Source organism: Trachypithecus francoisi, unplaced genomic scaffold (genome assembly GCF_009764315.1).
Source record: "Trachypithecus francoisi isolate TF-2019V2 unplaced genomic scaffold, Tfra_2.0 Lachesis_group11, whole genome shotgun sequence".
Taxonomy (NCBI): domain Eukaryota; kingdom Metazoa; phylum Chordata; class Mammalia; order Primates; family Cercopithecidae; genus Trachypithecus; species Trachypithecus francoisi.
Genome location: NW_022681456.1, coordinates 129,978,804 through 129,997,052, shown reverse-complemented (window position 1 = coordinate 129,997,052; position 18,249 = coordinate 129,978,804). Strand labels below are relative to the sequence as shown.

At 40.5% G+C, this 18,249-nt stretch overlaps 2 protein-coding genes across 30 annotated transcripts in view; one reads left to right on the top strand and one right to left on the bottom strand.

Annotated features, from left to right (window-relative positions):
• The window catches only part of DCP1B (decapping mRNA 1B), a 66,909-nt gene extending 54,332 nt beyond the window's left edge, over window positions 1-12,577 (bottom strand). For 6 of the 9 annotated variants that reach the window (XR_004440102.1, XR_004440103.1, XR_004440104.1 and 3 more), the window contains exons 1-3: window positions 11,880-12,127; window positions 5,562-5,602; window positions 603-730 (exon numbers count right to left, since the gene is read on the bottom strand). Coding sequence is in view for 6 of the 9 variants with exons in the window: in XM_033223261.1 (XP_033079152.1) it covers window positions 603-730; window positions 5,562-5,602; window positions 11,880-12,029 (319 nt within the window). In the remaining 3 variants the exon portion in view is untranslated. The other 3 variants (XM_033223263.1, XM_033223264.1, XM_033223262.1) reach the window with 3 other exon arrangements.
• LOC117090701 (voltage-dependent L-type calcium channel subunit alpha-1C) overlaps window positions 1-18,249 on the top strand; it is a 744,659-nt gene that overhangs the window by 22,634 nt on the left and 703,776 nt on the right. The window lies entirely within an intron of this gene.

Sequence of the window (18,249 nt, the reverse complement as noted above, 5' to 3'; positions counted from 1 at the left end):
ATTAGAAAGGCGATGGCTACTTCCTTTCAAATCTGACAAGGACTATTTAGTTACTTACTATGACTTCCACATTACAAAGGGTTATGAAATTCTTAATGACGGAAAGAAACTTTTTGGACTTTGATTTTTTATTCACTTGTATTCAGAAGATGGCACTCCTACAACACAGGCCCTCAAACACTTTGTCAGCACACTGGGCCAAAAGTGATACATCAAGAAAAAGGGCCATAGCAGACTCGTTAATTCTTCATTCAGGGCGCCACCTATGTGTCTCTCTGGAGTCTCCTCACTAAGAACTTGCCTCACCCAGCCCTGCTCAGGCTTAAGATCAGCAATGGGTTCACACTATAAATCCATAAAGCTTCAAAAGACAGGGTTTAAAGGTTTATATCATCATATTTATAGTCACTTAAACTCTTCAGAGGAAGCATCTATTCCATCAGTTAGGCATGAATTTCCTAAACATCAGCATTTGTTAAAATGCTGACCACCCCCCATAGCCACTGATACCAAATGCAAACACAATAGCATACACTGTACAATTTTAAACACTTGGCCAAACTTCAGATGTAAAACTACCCAATGTAGTAAGAATGACTCACATCTGGCATTTCTGTAGAGAAGGAAAGGGTCCTGGAGTTGGAAATCCAAGTCTTTAGTAATAGGTTCTGTCCTATTTTCCATGCTCAGCCTATTCATAATGGTGAATCCGTGCTTTGGAGAAGCAGACCTAAAAATCACAAGGGGTCAGGGGGAGATCAATAGAAAAATTGCTTAGTATGCTATATTTTCAGTATAAGTACATTCTGATGTGTCTCTCAGCTTTTGTTTGTATATGCAGCTTTATACAAGCAGCCTGTACACATACTTCTTCACCACTGGTATCATTATGGACTAATTCCCATGTAATGCAGCAGCACTGTCATGATGACTCATTCGGGAAAACTGAGTCACACTTCATTTGTGGGGGGGTGTGTGTGTGTGTATGTGTGTATACAGTTGTTGTTTATTTCTTTACCTACGTTGTAAATTCCTTTAAGGCAGAGTAACTACTTTTTAAAATATTACTGACTTTTAAAGAATACTTTTTAAAAGTTAAATTAAAGATATTTTAAAACAATCTTGGTAGTTAATATTAGAGTGTACATCACAATTATATGAAGCAAATTTTCATAGAAAATGTTAAGTGTTAGTCTGAAACTGAAGGCTGCAAAATCTTAGTGATATGAATCAGCTCTGAACAATGAGTTTGTGAGGACACAGCCTGAACTAGAAGTTTACGTCACAGTGCAAAGGGCAGATACTTTGTTTTCTTCAATGCAAAGCAAACAGCTTCACAGATAAACCACTCTAGAAGTTTTTCTCTATAAAAATGTGACATTTAGTGACGTTTTATTTTCACTTCACTCAATAAACCTTGAATGCCTACTCTGCCAGGCAGAAAGAATCCAAATTATACTGACTCTAACAACTACAAGTGCATTCGTCTACCCTTGGGTGACAGCCATATAGTAATTCAACTGTTCGACTTCCGGTGACAAATGAAACAGCACATATTTACACACTGAAGCTGAAGCAAGCAGAATTCATTTATTTACTCTAAATGAGGGTGCTAGGGCTGTTATGAACAAACCCACAGAAATGTTATGAGCAACAGGAAGACAAGTTGTTTATGTCTTAGTTTTATTTTGCCTCTATTTGATACTGATCAAGGAACACAGCTACACAACCACTGCCAGGATTTTCTCCTGAAACCTCCAATTTTAAAACTGATGGGAGGCAATCCTTGCCTAGCTTATTTTACAAAGGGGCAAAGTGGTGGTGAGCATATGATCAATACCAGAAATAATCATGATCATCACTTCAACTTAAACTCAGAGGAAGAATGAAAATGTACTCCCAAAGAGCTCTGTTAGGGGGTCTTCTGGACATGTCGAGTTCAGAAATCACCAGTGGGTGTCTCTGCGAACTCTCTATTACAGAAAGGAAGGCATGGGAGGAAATAAATGATTTTTTAAATGTTTTCATACAAGAATCAGAATTTGATTCTTCACGTATTTCATTATCACAACTGGATCTCACCTCTTTAATAGCATGGCTACTATACCATCTCATAATTTAGAAAATAGGCCCAGGGGATAAATGTGCCGGCTGCTCTAAAGCGACTTCCGTAAGAGAAGTCAAAATACATCACTGCCAGCTCCATTCCCTGTAACACGCCTCCCGCCCCCCAACCACCATGAGTTTTACATGCTTTTTGTAATTCTCTACTGAAGAAAGGCCTCAACATACTAGGATCTGGGAGGTTTTTGTTTTGCAGGGGATAAGGGAGGCATCCTATTCTTGAGGAGTTAGATTTGGAGAAGAGACTAAAAAAAAGCAAAGGATTATTTTCTCAATTTAATGTTTTGTTTAATTGAGTTCCATTAGAAACTTGGAGTATAGTAAGAAATCCTTGAAAATACAAACCTATATTTGGTTTGGATATACAAAAGAAAATACTTGTATGATTTGTTCCTCTTTCATAGTTAAAAAAAAAAAAACCCTACTAAAAATTCCCAAAACCAATCATTAATACATACGAATACATCTTTTCTGTCACTTCTCCAAAGAGTAATAATGCCTGTCGTGAGAAATGAGTGAGAATGGATCCTGTGCGCACGGCACGTAGTACAGTTCAACCCTATGGCTTTTGCTGTAAACTTCAGAATCCTCAAGAGCGCTCATACTCTATTGAATAAACCTGCCTGGGGGCATGCTCCGGTGCTCTGGATGTTCGGAAGCATAATGTAGATGCAAACGCCAAGGGTTCTTGGGTACGCCACTGCTTTTCTGAGACTGTGAAGAACCTCACCTCCTTGTCACCGAGTGTGGTGGCCTTGCCTCCCATTCCTTCCTCCCCCCTCCCATTGTTACCTCCACTGGAACAGACCTTCCTCCCCTGCAGCTGAGCTCCCTCCTGCCCAGCACACACAGACCTCCATCATGCCCACACTTTGCCCCCAGTGGGCCTCTCTGTGCTGTACTAGTCCTGCTTTTATCTTTCTAGCTGACTCCTCTGTATCCTTGCCGGCCCTCAAACCTAACCATAAACCCTCATCGGTTCCTCTTTATACTCACTCCTTCAGGGAACAGCTTTCTTTCATGGCTTCAACTACCAAATTACTTCAGACAACTCTAAACCATCTCCAGCCCTGCCCTTACTCTGAGGGGCTGGACACCTCCACCCGAATGTCCTGCTACCAGTCCAGATCATTACTTCAAAGTAAAATGAGGGCGGATCCTCAAACCACATTCTTGACCTCCTGTCTTTCTATTCCACCAATGCTTCTGTCATTCTCAATCTTCCATGTTCAAAATAGCGTCATTTTTAAAATTTCACCATTGCAATGCCCTTTCCATTTCAATTCTATTATTCTAATCCCAACTCTCATCATTTCATATCTACTCCACTGCAATAATCTTCTCACTGTCCTGACTCCAATTTCTTCCAGAACCAGTGCATCCCCATGAAGTTAATACACTGACTTTCCCCACACATTTTCTCTATTACGCTCCTGTTCGTAAGCCTTCAGTAACTTCCTACTGCTAAGAAAATAAATCTCAAAATCCAGAGTCTGCCATTCCAAGTCAGCAAATCTCTTTACACTTGCTAAGTACTATAAACCAGTATAAGCCCACTGCACCACATCTCCCTCACTGTCCCTTTTACACACCAGGTTCTATGCCTCTGCTTTTGCCATTCTTCCTGCTGAGACTGCCTTTCCTTTCCTCTATGCAAGCAAAGTTCTACCATATTCCTGAGGCCCAATTCAAGACCCATCACTCTATAAAGCAGGGGTATCCAATGTTTTGGCCTCCTTGGGACACTCTGGGAGGGGAAGAATTGTCTCGGGCCACACATAAAATACACTAACAATAGCTGATAAGCTTAAAAAAAAAATCTTCTAATGTTTTAAAAAAGTTTACAAATTTCTGTCAGGCTACATTCAAAGCTATCCCGGGCTACATTTGTCCAGCGGGCCACGGGTTGGACAAACTTGCTATAAAGCCTTCCACGATCACAGCAGCCCATTCATTGCTCAGAATCTATCCACTGGCACTTAGGGTACTCTATCCTGTATTGTGGCTTCCCATAAACATGAATATATGTAGAAAGAAAATACACTTGTGTGTGTATATTTCCTGTCTCCCCAGTGAAACTGATACCCCTAGAAAGGTTTATATTAGGTCTTTTAATTTCATCTTTGTACCCCCAATGAAGGTGATGATCTTTCGCTATGACATTTTATGTGAATGTTTATGTGAATGAAAAGTTTATTGAGCCAATATACATAATGTATGTCTCTATATGCACTTGTAATTTGATATTAATAATATAACAAGAAATGACTAAAAACATGAGCTTATTAAATCTATCCTGAAACATATTCTGTTAACTAGACAATGGAGGACTGAAAGACATCTTCAATTCTGGATCACGCTTTTTTAAAGAGTCGGTGGTGGGAGAAAAATGATCAACGGCCGGACGCGGTGGCTCACGCCTGTCATCCCAGCACTTTGGGAGGCCGAGGTGGGTGGATCACAAGGTCAGGAGTTTGAGACCAGCCTGACCAACATGGTGAAACCTCCGTCTCTACTAAAAATACAAAAAAAATTAGCCAGACATAGTGGCGTGTGCCTATAATCCCAGCTACTCAGGAGGCTGAGGATGGAGAATCACTTGAACCCAGGAGGCAGAGGTTGCAGTGAGCTGAGAGCTGTGATCGCGCCACTGCACTCCAGCCTTGGCGACAGAGCGAGACTCCATCTCAAAAAAAAAAAAAAAAAAGAAAGAAAAATGATCAATGATCAATGAAACCCTTTTCCAAATATTAACTGAACAATCTAGTATTTCTCATAGTGTTCTTCTAGCTCCTGGCCGATGCATTATATTCAAGAACTTTGTGCCATTCATTTGAATCAAAGAATATTTAATCTATTTTAAACAGTGCTCAATGATTGAAGTTCATCTATATTGAAGTTTAAATTATATTCTGAAATTAGTATTCATCACAACATACCCGGTGACATTATTCAGTATTTATTCCCTTCTTCATGTCAACTAATAACTTCAAAACTGAGATTTAAGGCCGGGCGCGGTGGCTCAAGCCTGTAATCCCAGCACTTTGGGAGGCCGAGACGGGCGGATCACGAGGTCAGGAGATCGAGACCATCCTGGCTAATACGGTGAAACCCCGTCTCTACTAAAAATACAAAAAACTAGCCGGGTGAGGTGGCGAGCACCTGTAGTCCCAGCTACTTGGGAGGCTGAGGCAGGAGAATGGCGGGAACCCAGGAGGCGGAGCTTGCAGTGAGCTGAGATCCGGCCACTGCACTCCAGCCTGGGCGACAGAGCGAGACTCCGTCTCAAAAAAAAAAAAAAAAAAAAAAAAAAACTGAGATGTAATTCTTTTACTTCTTTCTGAAATAAAACTGCATGCACTTGAAGAGTGACACGACTGAGCTAAAATATTATCTCGAAGGTGGTTAGTTTCTTTATAAAACTGAAACACTCTTACCTTGTATAAACAAATAAGGTTCCTTCCACATCCGTTTTCTCCTAAACAATAAAACAAAACACACAAGGCATGTATGTTCTCTTCCTTCACAAAGGTGTAAAACAACTTCTCACAGAAGAGGAATTACATCCAACTTCAAGCAGGTGAAACCGCCATGAGTCAGATACACCCAACATGAGGAGTTATTCTCAGGAAAAGGAGAAAGCAAGTTCTATGCCATCATTGTGCCTCTGCAGATTAGGCAGCAGGAAGCAGTCTTTCTTTTGTCATTTATAAAATAAGCCATCATTATCTCCCTTTACCAAATACAGGGACAGCAACATACCTCTAGCTGAAACAACGAGAAAATAAGTGTGCTATGTGGATTTAATTAGAAAGAAGAGCGCTGTCTTTTTCTCCAGCCACCACACTGCATATGGAGCAAGCTGCAGACATCACTGGTGTCTGCATTTCACTCTTCTTCATTTTGTTTTCCTGGTTCATTTTCTCTTGCCATATCCAGTTACTTAGGAGGGCAGATGATCTGTCAATAACTCTACTTTGGCTGCTAGATAGAGAGGGCAATGACGGCCACAGAGTTCTCAGATGAATCAGCCACCTACTTAGTGTAGTCTATTTACAGTCAAGGTCTGCCCTGAGATTCCTGAAGTAAAGTTACACAAGTACTACCAAGTTAGGACTCAAGATATTTGCCTGGGAAAATCTGGGAGAGGTGGTAAAGTTAAAATGATGCTTCAACTAGTTCATTTGACATTTCTTTTCCACTTCTCCAAAGGCAGGAAGCCGGGCCATTATGGTAATATTCATCCATATAATGCATACTAAAAACATACATATAACTATCCAGGTGTTTGATTAACCAGTAACCAGGCCTATTGTAATTCAGAATTTAAAATGTATTTCTGCAATTTACATGGTTTAATTTCAGCATTCTATTTAAACCCCTGGTATTTTATTATTAATATTCATGACCATAATCATTCAAAATTTAAGTACTCTATAATTTTGGTGAAAAATATGCCCTTTTAAAAAAAGTGTAATGTCAAACAGCAATTTTTAAAAGGCACGCAAGGCATGATCCTTTCACATACTCAAGCAATTTCAGCCAATTTCTCATTCACTTTAGTTCAGTGGGCCTCAAAGTGTTATCCCCAGATCAGCGGCATCAGCATCACCTGGAACTTACTAGAACTGCAAGTGCTTGGGCTCCTGCCCAAACCTACGGAATCAGCAACGCTGGGGATGGTGCTCAGCAATCTGGTTTTCATTAAACTGTCCCGGTGATTCTGATGTATGCTAGTCTGAGAGCCACTCACTGCTTCAGCTCAACAACATACTCTCTGCCCATGAAATTATATTACAAGTCCTGAAAACAAAATCCATTATGGCACAAATCGTATCAAGCTATTATAAAGAGTAAATGGCTATAAAAAAATCATTACTTAGTAACAAAATTTTTAATCTCAAGATGTTTATTATTATGGAATATGAAATTATAAATAAAGAATTTAGACCAGGTTCAGTGGCTCATGTCTGTAATCCCAGCACTCAGGGAGGCCAAGGCAGAAGGATCACTTGTGGCCAGGAGTTCAGTTTGAGACCAGCCTGGGCAACATAGTGAGACTCTGTCTCTACAAAACAAAAATTTTTTAAATTAGCCAGGTGTGATGGCACATGCCTGTAGTCTCAGCTACTCAGGAGGCTGAGGAGGGAGGATGGCTTCAGCCCAGGAGTTTGAGGCTGCAGTGAGCTATGATTGTACCACTGCATTCCAGCCTGGGCAACAGAGGGAGACCCTGTCTCTTATAAATAAATAAATAACAATTAAAACAACTTTAGCCAGTTTTTTCCCTAACATATAAGCATAGGTAAGAAAGTCAGGGAGTTCATCCTTAAACTAGATTCACTATGAAGTTTGTATAAATCACTACCATATACTGTGCAACATATCCTTATTTCTGAAATGTGGCTCATTTACCCCTGTACTTTGAAAAATATCCAAGTCAAAATGAAAAAATATATATACAGAAACATTACCTATCTTTCTTTGAAAACAAACATGGTTAATTCCTATCTGTTGACAAATGTACATTCTGAGTGTACTTTAAGCACTAAGAATTACTTAAACCCAAACCACCAAAGTATTAATCAGGAAAACAGCCCCTACAGTACAGAAAATACTACCTGAACAAATTTTTGGCTGTCCCTAAAGTTTAAATGATTCAGTCAGCATGTATTCACAAGTCCACAAAGCATTTAAAAATAAATTTGTAAAAACTAAGTATTTGGTATTATCCATTATATTGTTAGGAAACTGAGCCAAGATACAGGTGACAGAACTAGGACTTTGCAGAACCTCTATGTACCATCAGGATCACGCCCCACAAGATCAAAACACTCTCCCGGTATTCCAGTATTTGACCTGGGACTGTTTCATCGTAGAAATCCGAATCAGGATATCTATATACATCAGCACACATAAAACTAAAGAGCTTCTGACTTGTTTCCTTTCTTCCTTGATGTAACAGAAATTCTCTTAATTTAAAAAAAAAAAAAACCTTTAATGCCACATTTTAATTTTTAAAATTCCAAGGTCAGAAATGTAAAAGGCATGCTTCTCCTAAAATTAATCTCTAACTTATAACAAGCAATTGTGAAAACTAAGATTTTTATTTAGCGTTACACATAAAGAATATGAATTTGTTCACAGGAAGGAGTTGTGTTTCAGTAATCACAACCTGGGACCTATAGTGGGGTTCTTGTCAGATCATGCTGGGCTAATTAGCTTATTATTATATGTCTCAGTTTCTCCATTGAAAAGAGATAACCAGGCCGGGCACAGTGGCTCACACCTGTAATCCCAGCAGTTTGGGAGTCTGAGGCAGGCGGATCACCTGAGGTCAGGAGTTCGAGACCAGCCTGGTCAACATGGAGAAACCCCGTCTCTACTAAAAATACAAAAATTAGCTGGGCATGATGGCAGGAGCCTGTAATCCCAGATACTCGGGAGGCTGAGGCAGGAGAATGGCTTGAACCCGGGAGGCAGAGGTTGCAGTGAGCCAAGGTTGCGCCATTGCACTCCAGCCTGGGGGACAAGAGCGAGACTTCGTCTCAAAAAAAAAAAAAAAAAAAGAGATAACCAGCTTACTCTACTCAGATCTTTCGATGAAAAAACGTCAGGTGCTCTATGATACCTGGATAAAAGAGACTTTGAAAATGTACATTTCTGTTCTAGTATAGCTGCCCAAATGCATACATTTTCCTGGCCCCTCCACAGTTATCCAAGGACAACCAGATTATTTTTTTCTTTCTGAGCAAAGTCCAGGGTGAGGGATGTGAAGAATAGTTAAAACAAGATTACATGTTCCTTAGATCCTTTAAGGAGGACTTTTATGTTAAAGTATTAGTTACCAATCCTGGGGTATTTTAGCTTAAATTTTAAAAGTACAATTTGATGATTTAATATTATATTCTATTATAAAATCTAACAAGTGCTAAAGAAATGAGCAATTCAGAATTCAAAATACTAAAAAACCCAAAATGGAATATAAAATAGTGCTGTTTTGCAAATTTTGGGGACTGCACACTGACACAAAATAGCTCAGCACAATCTCTATTTTAACTTGATTATTCTCAATTAAAATAATCAAAACGTACGCCTCAACTTATCCTCCCAAATCTCTCTTAATCATGCATGTAGCATCGGCGTCACCTATGAAGCTTTCAACAATCTCAAATGCCTGGGTCTCATTATCCAGAGGTTTTAGTTTGGCATTTTTCACTTTTAAAAAACTCTTAGTTAATTGACTACACCAAAAACTTAGAAGACCACTAGCTCGGAACACAACCTCAGTCACTGTAGGGCAGTTTTCAGGCTCAGCATTCCCTTGCCTCTACTCTGCAGATGTCCTAACACTCTTCCCTTCAGTGCGACAACCAAAAACGTCTCCAGACACTGCCAAATGTCACCTCGGGGCAAAATCAACTCCAGCTGGAAGCCACTGGTCTAAGGACTGACAGCTGGAAAATACCAGGGTTATGGTCTTCAATTGACACATCAGTATTAATATTTTGGAGGGGGGGCATCTTTCCTGGCAACAGGGAGGAGATCTAACTCTAAAATTCCTATTCCAGTCATGACATAATCTTTCTTAATCCTTCTTTAAAGCAGTTCATTTTCTATACACCTTTCCTTCCTAATTTCTCCTCCTCTGAAAGGCTGAAGTCATTCTTCATCCATTTTCAGGGCAATAAGAATTCCCCTCTTTAACATCTCCCCTGCCTTCTTGTAAATACTTTCTCCTCTCTTCTCAAGAATGTTCTCATATTCTTAATAGGTTTACAATCAAACTGCTCCCACCCAGAGTGACAGCACATGGAGACAGTGGTCATAATGTGTTTGCCTCCAGCAACTGCTCTGCAGCAGAACTAGGTCGCTCTCTTTGTTTTACTGGCTACGACAGCCTTGAAGATTAGAACTTTGAAAGAATGACCTTTTCCTGAGTGAATTATGCCCTGTCTGAAGGCAACATGTCCAGCAAGCAGGAGAATATAACTCCTGTAAATAATGCATTGTGACACATCTGCTTTTTGATGAGGCTTTAGGTACAATAACCATCTGTAACTATTTTAAAAGGTATCTATCACATAGATAACGGTCAAAAGCCTATAGGAAACAACTATTATTCAAGAGAAATGCTCTACTTTCTTTACATTAACAGTTTCTCAGGATTCTCCAGGCTCAAATCCCAGTGTCAAGTCAACTTACAGAACTATACATCCCTGGTCCTCATCTCTCTACTATGGAATTAACTTTTACAGGATTATAACATTATACCTTTGGCATTTTTCTACAGAGCCACAAAATAGCCATATGTAGAATATCTTCATATATATTTTTAATTACCATGGAGGAAACTGTCCACTATGTTGCTCAATGTTCTTTATGTAAAGACCTAGGTGACAAATTCCCCTGGAAACTAGGGGGAAATAACCTTTCTCCTGATTAAGTGGTAGGCTTTCTATTACAGAAGAACGAATATTAAAGAGCTCTTCCTGTTCTCCTTTTGAGTTTGGCTACTAGGAGCGCAGACCTAAATTCTTTGCCCCATTCCTGTAAATTTCCTCTGTTAAGACCTTGGAGCAAAACTGTTTGTCTATCCCATTCTTGCTTGTCTTTTTATTTTTATGTTAATGATTTTCAGGTGAGTTTTTACTACAGGCTGCTGAGCTACACTGGAGATAAGTAGGCTTATGAATGTGGGTGTTAAAAAAAAGAGTTGTTCAACATAGATGTTTTCCTTGTCTAAGTTCTGATGTTTATACAACCGACTTGAAGAACACAAAAAGTTTATCTGAAATCCATTCATCAAGGCTAAGTTCTCCATAGTGTTTTGTAACTTATTTTAAAATGATGGATATCATTGCCCATTTAAAATGATATATAATGGGCAATATATAATGGATGATGAATATTATTTGGACAAAAATCATTATGAGGAAAGAAAAAAAATTACATCTCTCTACATTCGAGTGGGTGGGTTACAAAATTACAAGCAGCAATTCTTGCAACAGGATTCCAGTGTTCTAGGCTTCTACGCCATTCTAACTGTGAGGACAATGAAATTTCATTCCATTACCATTTATTGGGACTCTGCTTTGAGAAGAGCACTAAAATAATCTGGCTCCCAAATGGCTTCCAATATCAAATTTGGTGTGCTGTCGTATACTAATCCTCCCAAGAGCATCAGCCTCCTTCTAAGTGTTGGACTCTGCCCCATTTTGTCTTTTATTTGACGAGGTTGGCTCTTTTCTTGGCGTTTCCCTAGTTTACAACTTGCAGATTTCTCCCCTTCTATCAAGTTTTGATTTCTCTTTGCCCCATCTAAGACTGACATTCCAAAATCAGAACTCTGCACTTTTATTCCTCTGCTGTCCCTGCCTCCCCCATAGCCACAGATTCACCGTAACAGAACTCTGCTTTACTGTCTCGAGCACATCGGTCTTCCGACCTTAAGGCATCAGGTCCTTCCTTTCCTTCGGCTCTCGGGGTGCGGTACCCGATCGGTCTGGTCTCCCAGCGTTGGGTACATTAGAGATTTAAGTCTTTTCCCAACTCCAGGTAGCTCCACAGATCCGCCTCCCTTCTCCCAAGCCCCCGGGAGCCCATCTCCACAACTTCGGCCTCAGGCCCCAGATCCACCCACCTCCAGGGCGTCAACGTCTCCTCCCCCTCACCGGGTCCTCAAGTCCTGAGTCTGACGCCCCCCGCCTCCACCCCAACCCTGGTCTGCACTGCTCCGCCGCGTCCGCACGCACCCACTCGTTGGCCCGATGGCCGAAGGTGTACAGAGCCACCTGGCTGGCCACGTCCACGATGCGGTTGATATAGGGGTCGTGGCGCTGCAGGGCCGCTAGGCTGATGTCGCGCCCCTTCCCCACCAGGCCGCCTGCCGCCACGGCTGCCATCTTCCCTCCCTCCCCGACATAGGCACGGGGCTCTTGGAAGCCACTCTCAATAGATCGCAGAACGAGCGAGCTGCCTCCCCACCAAGAACCCACGGCGACCACAAGGCCCGGGAGGCCTTCCGGCTCCAGGCACCCACACCGTCCTGCCCGCCGACTGACGCAAGGCCTCACTAATCGATGGCTGCGCTCCGCCCACTGAGGATCGTTGCCACTGGCAACGACAAGCAGAGGCCTGCCCTCTGCATCCCGTGTCTTTCTCCAAGAGCTGTTTTTCTTCACGCTCGAGCCTTTGAGCTGTGTGCGCGGTACGACTTCCTTCTTGGATGTGTTCGACGCCTTGGCATATCTTTTCTTTGGCGCTTCAGTGATCAAACCTATCACAATAAATAAGCCTGGAGCATTAAGAACTCTGAAGAGAAAGAGAACTGAACTGATTTCTGAATGCGCTGTCAGTGGTTCTCAAAGTGTGGTGTGGTCCTGGAACCCCTTGGGAGTTTCTGAGACCCTTTCAGGGGATCTGCAAGGTCAAAAAAAAAAAAAAAAAAGTTTGATGACAATGGTAAGACTTACTTATTTGACTTATTCACTGTGGTGACGTTTTGCAGACAATGGTTAAAAGTACTGGTGGCGGGCCGGGCGCGGTGGCTCAAGCCTGTAATCCCAGCACTTTGGGAGGCCGAGACGGGCGGATCACGAGGTCAGGAGATGGAGACCATCCTGGCTACGGTGAAACCCCGTCTCTACTAAAAATACAAAAAAAAAACTAGCCGGGCGAGGTGGCGGGCGCCTGTAGTCCCAGCTACTCGGGAGGCTGAGGCAGGAGAATGGCGTAAACCCGGGAGGCGGAGCTTGTAGTGAGCTGAGATCCGGCCACTGCACTCCAGCCTGGGCCACAGAGCGAGACTCCGTCTCAAAAAAAAAAAAAAAAAAAAAAAGTGCTGGTGGCTTACCCCAATCAAGGCAGGGACACCAAACTGTATTGCTAGTCAAAGTAGGCACGCGTCACTAACCTGCATTCTCAGTTAAAAAAAAAAAAAAAAAAAACTCGAGAGCCCGTGTCACCTGATGGTGTTCTTGATAAGCAGTAAAAATTACAAATTTTATTGAAGCTTAATCCTTGGGTACCATTCTTTTTAGTATTCTGCATGAAAAAATAGGAAATAGGCATAAAGCACGTCTGCTACAAAATGAAGTGTGTCATATTTGTCTCTAGGAAAATACTTCTGTGCTTGAGTTGTGGGCCGAATTCATGTTTTTATTTTTATTTTCATAAAACGTTTTTACTTGAAAGAAAGATGGGCAAACTATGATTATTCAAACAGGTACTTGACAGACATTTTCCTGAAAATAAATAAAGTGTGCCTGTCACTTTCAGGAAAACAAGGGACAATTACTGCTGCCAATGATAATTTTTAAGCCTTCAAGCCAGAATTAAAAGTTTAGAAAATGTGTATCTGCTGCCACGAGCTTGACAACGTCTCAATATTTAATGTTTTTTTCTGATGAGATCAATGATGATATTAATGAGTGCAATTTTAACAAATCTTGTGTAAAAAGTGTCAGTATCTCAAAGATCTGCTTACCTCAGTGGTCCAATATTTTCCAAATGACCGATGTCTCATGCTATATCATCATGCACAGGCAAAAGATCCATTCAAGGACAAGGTGGACTAATGGATTTTTAATGTAACAGTATGAAAAGTTAATAGGATTTCAGATAGTACATTGCAGCTAAGCTTTGAGAAACTCCAGCTTGTCAAGTTTTGGTATATTATCCGAGAAGAATATCCACAGTTATCTGAAAAAGTCTATTAAAATATCCATCTGTTTTCCAATTACATTATCTACATATGAGGCCAGAGTTTCTTCATATACTCCGAACAAAACACACATAGCCTGGCCTCTTTAAAGTTATTTTTAATTTCCAACATGGTAAATATAGGTAGATATAACTCACATAAACAAAAGTTCTCTGAGGGAGTCCTTAATATTTTTTAAGAGTGGGCCAGGTGCGGTGGCTCACACCTATAATCTCAGCACTTTGAGAGGCTGAGGCGGGCAGATCACAAGGTCAGGAGTTCAAGACCAGCCTGGCCAACATGGTGAAACCCTGTCTCTACTAAAATTACAAAAATTAACTGGGCGTGGTGGTGGGCACCTGTAATCCCAGCTACTTGGGAGACTGAGGCAGGAGAATCACTTGAACCTGGGAGGCAGAGGTTCCAGTGAGCCAAGATCCTGCCTCTGCACTCCAGCCTGGCTTGGAGTGCATAAATAAATAAATAAAAAGTAATAAAAAAGAATAATTTTTCAGAGTGTAAAGGGGTCTTGAGACTAAAAAGTTGAGAACGGTTGATCTAAACCATGTATCTAGCATTAAATATTAGAACAACTGTGCAGACATTATTACATTCATAAATTCTTACCTATTTGATACAGAAATATCATAGGTATAGCACAATAACCTCTCATAATAATATGTTGCAATATCATCTTTGCAGTCACAATTTCAATTGTACTGACATTCTTGGTTAAGCTGCGTTTTGTAGTCTCAGTCCTGTTGATTCCCAAGCCTAACTTCCCAGTGGGGAAGAATACAGCAATGGCTTTCAAACAACTTTTTTTTGACTGAGGCTGGGGTCATTTGCAGTCTGACCCAGAACATATGTTTATATATTTATACCTGATATTAGCTAGAATAAATGTTTCACGAAACAATACTAAGAGATAGACATTTTTTAAATTGCTATTTGTGACTTTGTAAATGGATCTCATGATCAACTAATGGATTGTGACCTGCAGTTTGAAAAACACAGGGCTACAGCAACTGAACAACCACACAAAGCTGACTAGACAACTTTCCGTGTTAGTTCACTGCCTTTTTCCAGTGTTACTGACCTGTTTACTCTTAGTCACATACGTGCTTCCAAAAACAAGTCTAATTTGTAATACGGGCAATGGAGAATTTTGTGATTAACGCTTGAACTAGTCATACTCTCTCACTTGATTAGCTGTTCTAATTTGGATTTTTCAGCATGAACCCACAGATTCTACTTTGCATTTCCTTCATGCATATAATGAGGCATTGTTTTTCTTTTGTCTGTTAAGTTCTGTGATCCTTACACAGATCATTTTCCAGTCTTTCCATCTTTAAAGTGTAAAGAATAGATCGTGGCCTCCAAAGAATGAATTGCTTTGAGCTCAGTAGAGAAGACAGGCAGTATGGGGGCCATTGTAAAAGCTTAAATGTTCATAAAACAAAAGTGCCTTCGGGTCTTGGTGATCTGTATGACTACAACGGCAAAGCAGTTACTGAGTGCTCACTTGATGAAATTCATTAATCCTTCGTGATTTATTGTTGCTTTTCGTGTCTGTGCTGAAATTACATGGTCATGTCATCTCCAGTCTTTGATCTCACTGATGAGTAAGATGAAGATACCCTTACTGTGCTTATGGGGAAGATTTCACATATGTGAACAACAGGCCACTATGATGCTTAGTAGAGAAGGGTTGATTTTGTGTGTGTTGAGAGTTAATGAAATAACCCACCTTCTGGGCCAGCCTCCTTGTATCTGAACTCTTTTCTCCCAAGTATCTTACACGTTCCCGTCTCTGTACCTTCGCCCATCTGTCTTCTTGGCTTGGAATGACCTTTTCCTGGAAAACTCACCTCCTGTCTTCTCCCATACAATCCTTTCAGTCTGTGAATCCTCAGTGCAGTCTGTTGCGATTTTTCTTGTGGCACTGAATTCACTTTATCCTGACTTAGACTTATTTCTTTACTATGTTACATATACTTTTTTCCAGTTCTTAAAAAAAAAAGAGTCGTTGTAATAAAAGAGAATTGTAATAGAAAATCTAGTCTGAAAACGTTATTGCAATTGAACAAGAAATTTAGCTTTGAGTTTCTTGACAGATAAGGAAAAAGGAGGAAATAGTATGTTTCATAAATTTTTATTTATTTATTTATTTATTTATTTTTTGAGACGGGGTTTTTATCTGTTGCCCAGGCTGGAGTGCAGTGGCAGGATCACAGCTCACTGCAGCCTTGACCTCCTGGGTTCAAGCAGTCCTCCCACCCCAGCCTCCGAGGTAGCTGGGACCACAGTCGGGTGCCACCATGCCCAGCCAATGTTTTTTATATTTTGTAGTGATGGGGTCTCATTATGTTGCTCAGACTGGAGTTTTTTTTTTTTTTTTTGGGGGGGGGGGACGGAGTCTGGCTCTGTCGCCCAGCCTGGAGTGCAGTGGCGCGATCTCAGCTCACTGCAAGCTCCGCCTCCCGGGTTCACGCCATTCTCCTGCCTCAGACTCCCGAGTAGCTGGGACTATAGGCGCCGCCACCACGCCCGGCTAATTTTTTGTATTTTCAGTAGAGACAGAGTTTGGCTGTGTTAGCCAGGATGGTCTCGATCTCCTGACCTCGTGATCCGCCCGCCTCGGCCTCCCAAAGTGCTGGGATTACAGGCCTGAGCCACCGCGCCCGGCCAGAGATGTTATTTTTTATGTGCTTATCACCCATATAGTCTCCCTAGCACTTGGTCCAATGCCTTGTGCATAATAGAGATTCAATAAATGCTTATTCTTTTGAACTAAACCCTGAGTGAGTGGAATTTACTCATTAAATGTCAGCATTTTTTAAAGAGCTCATGATTTATAAAATAATGAAATCCAAGTTGGGATAAAAGAACATATAATAGCAAGTCCGGATTTCTCAGATTTTACATTCTAAGGGAGATAGAAAAAAATGGAAAGGTTTTTGGTTTTTTAACTTTCAAACAAAAAACTCTTGAAGATTAGACATCATACTCAGAGAAAAAAGATAAATAATGTTGCAGTGACTTCAGCATTGCCATATTGTTCATCTCCCCGGCCCACAGAGCTTTATTTTTTTAATTCTTTTTTTCTGCCCCCCAAAGTCCTAAAGCTCTGACCTTCTAGGATGACGCCAGCCTTCTGCCTTCTTTCTGTTTGAATAATCTGTGTTTGTAAAACCAGGTCATCATCACTTATCCAAATATACTAAGTTGCAGGCTCGATGTTAGTAAAAGACCATTTCAAATAGGCAAATTCTTTTTTAATCCATGTAACTTCCATTTCTGTTGGCGTCCAGAGGGCTGGCGTACTTCCACTGTGTTTCCATAAGCCTCACCATGATACCTTGGACAAATATTGGTGACTTCGGGTTTCATGATTATATTATAATTGTCATTATGAGATTAAATATATGCTCACACTTGGTTTTATAAAGTTGGATACTGCAATTTAAAACAAGTTTGTAGTATGATAAAAAAATTAATGTTTGGGTCTGGGGATTTTATACCATGGCAATGACTGGGTAAGACAAAATTCAGCACCTACTCAATTAAGATAATTGTAAGAAGACTGTGTTTAGATTCTTTGAAAATCAGAATATAATTGAAAACTGGTTTTGTCGGTGTGAATGAATGTTTGTTTACAAATATAGATTGACTATATCGTAATTTTAAAACACAAATACATGATCTGCTTTCTTAGTACTCTTTTCTTTGTTGTGTAAATACCCTCTAAGTCAGGCATTTGTCCTGTAGCAAAATATGTTAGAATGAAGAGGAAGAGAGGAGCTTCCAGGATGCCCCTAAGAATTTGTGATTCTGAGATGACTTAAACAGCCTCTGATGCTGTGCTTTTGCCATGTGTATGAGTTGCCCTTTTTTTGCTAGGAATTTTATTCCAAAGGATGATAGAAGTGAAGAATTAACTCCCTCTCCCTGTGGAGGAGAACAGTTTGAAGCAGTGTGTTATCAGTTGTTTTCAATGCGTGGTTCCTTTATTTTTTAAGCAGCAGAGCACAGTAGAAAGGGCACCCCCCTGGAAAGGGAAACTAGTTTCACCTCTTTCTATCTATGTGACATTCAACCAATGACCTCACCTATACCTTGGGGAACATAATATTTGCTCTACCAATTTCACTGGGTAAATGAGATCAAGTGAGAAAATGTACCAGAAAAAGCTTTGCAATCTGTACAATGTTCTGCAAATGAAAAAAAAAAAAAACCAAAAAACTATTATAATTAGCAGTAGTAAGAGTATCGCTGTCTTCATCATGATTCTTATTAGTTTCATGACCCGTATTATTCTTTCTAATAGAAGCCCAGAAGGGATACTTTTAGTCCAATTACCCAATTAGTGTTCAAATCAAAAACATTCTGCATAAGTGACAAAGAGCATGTTAATTTCT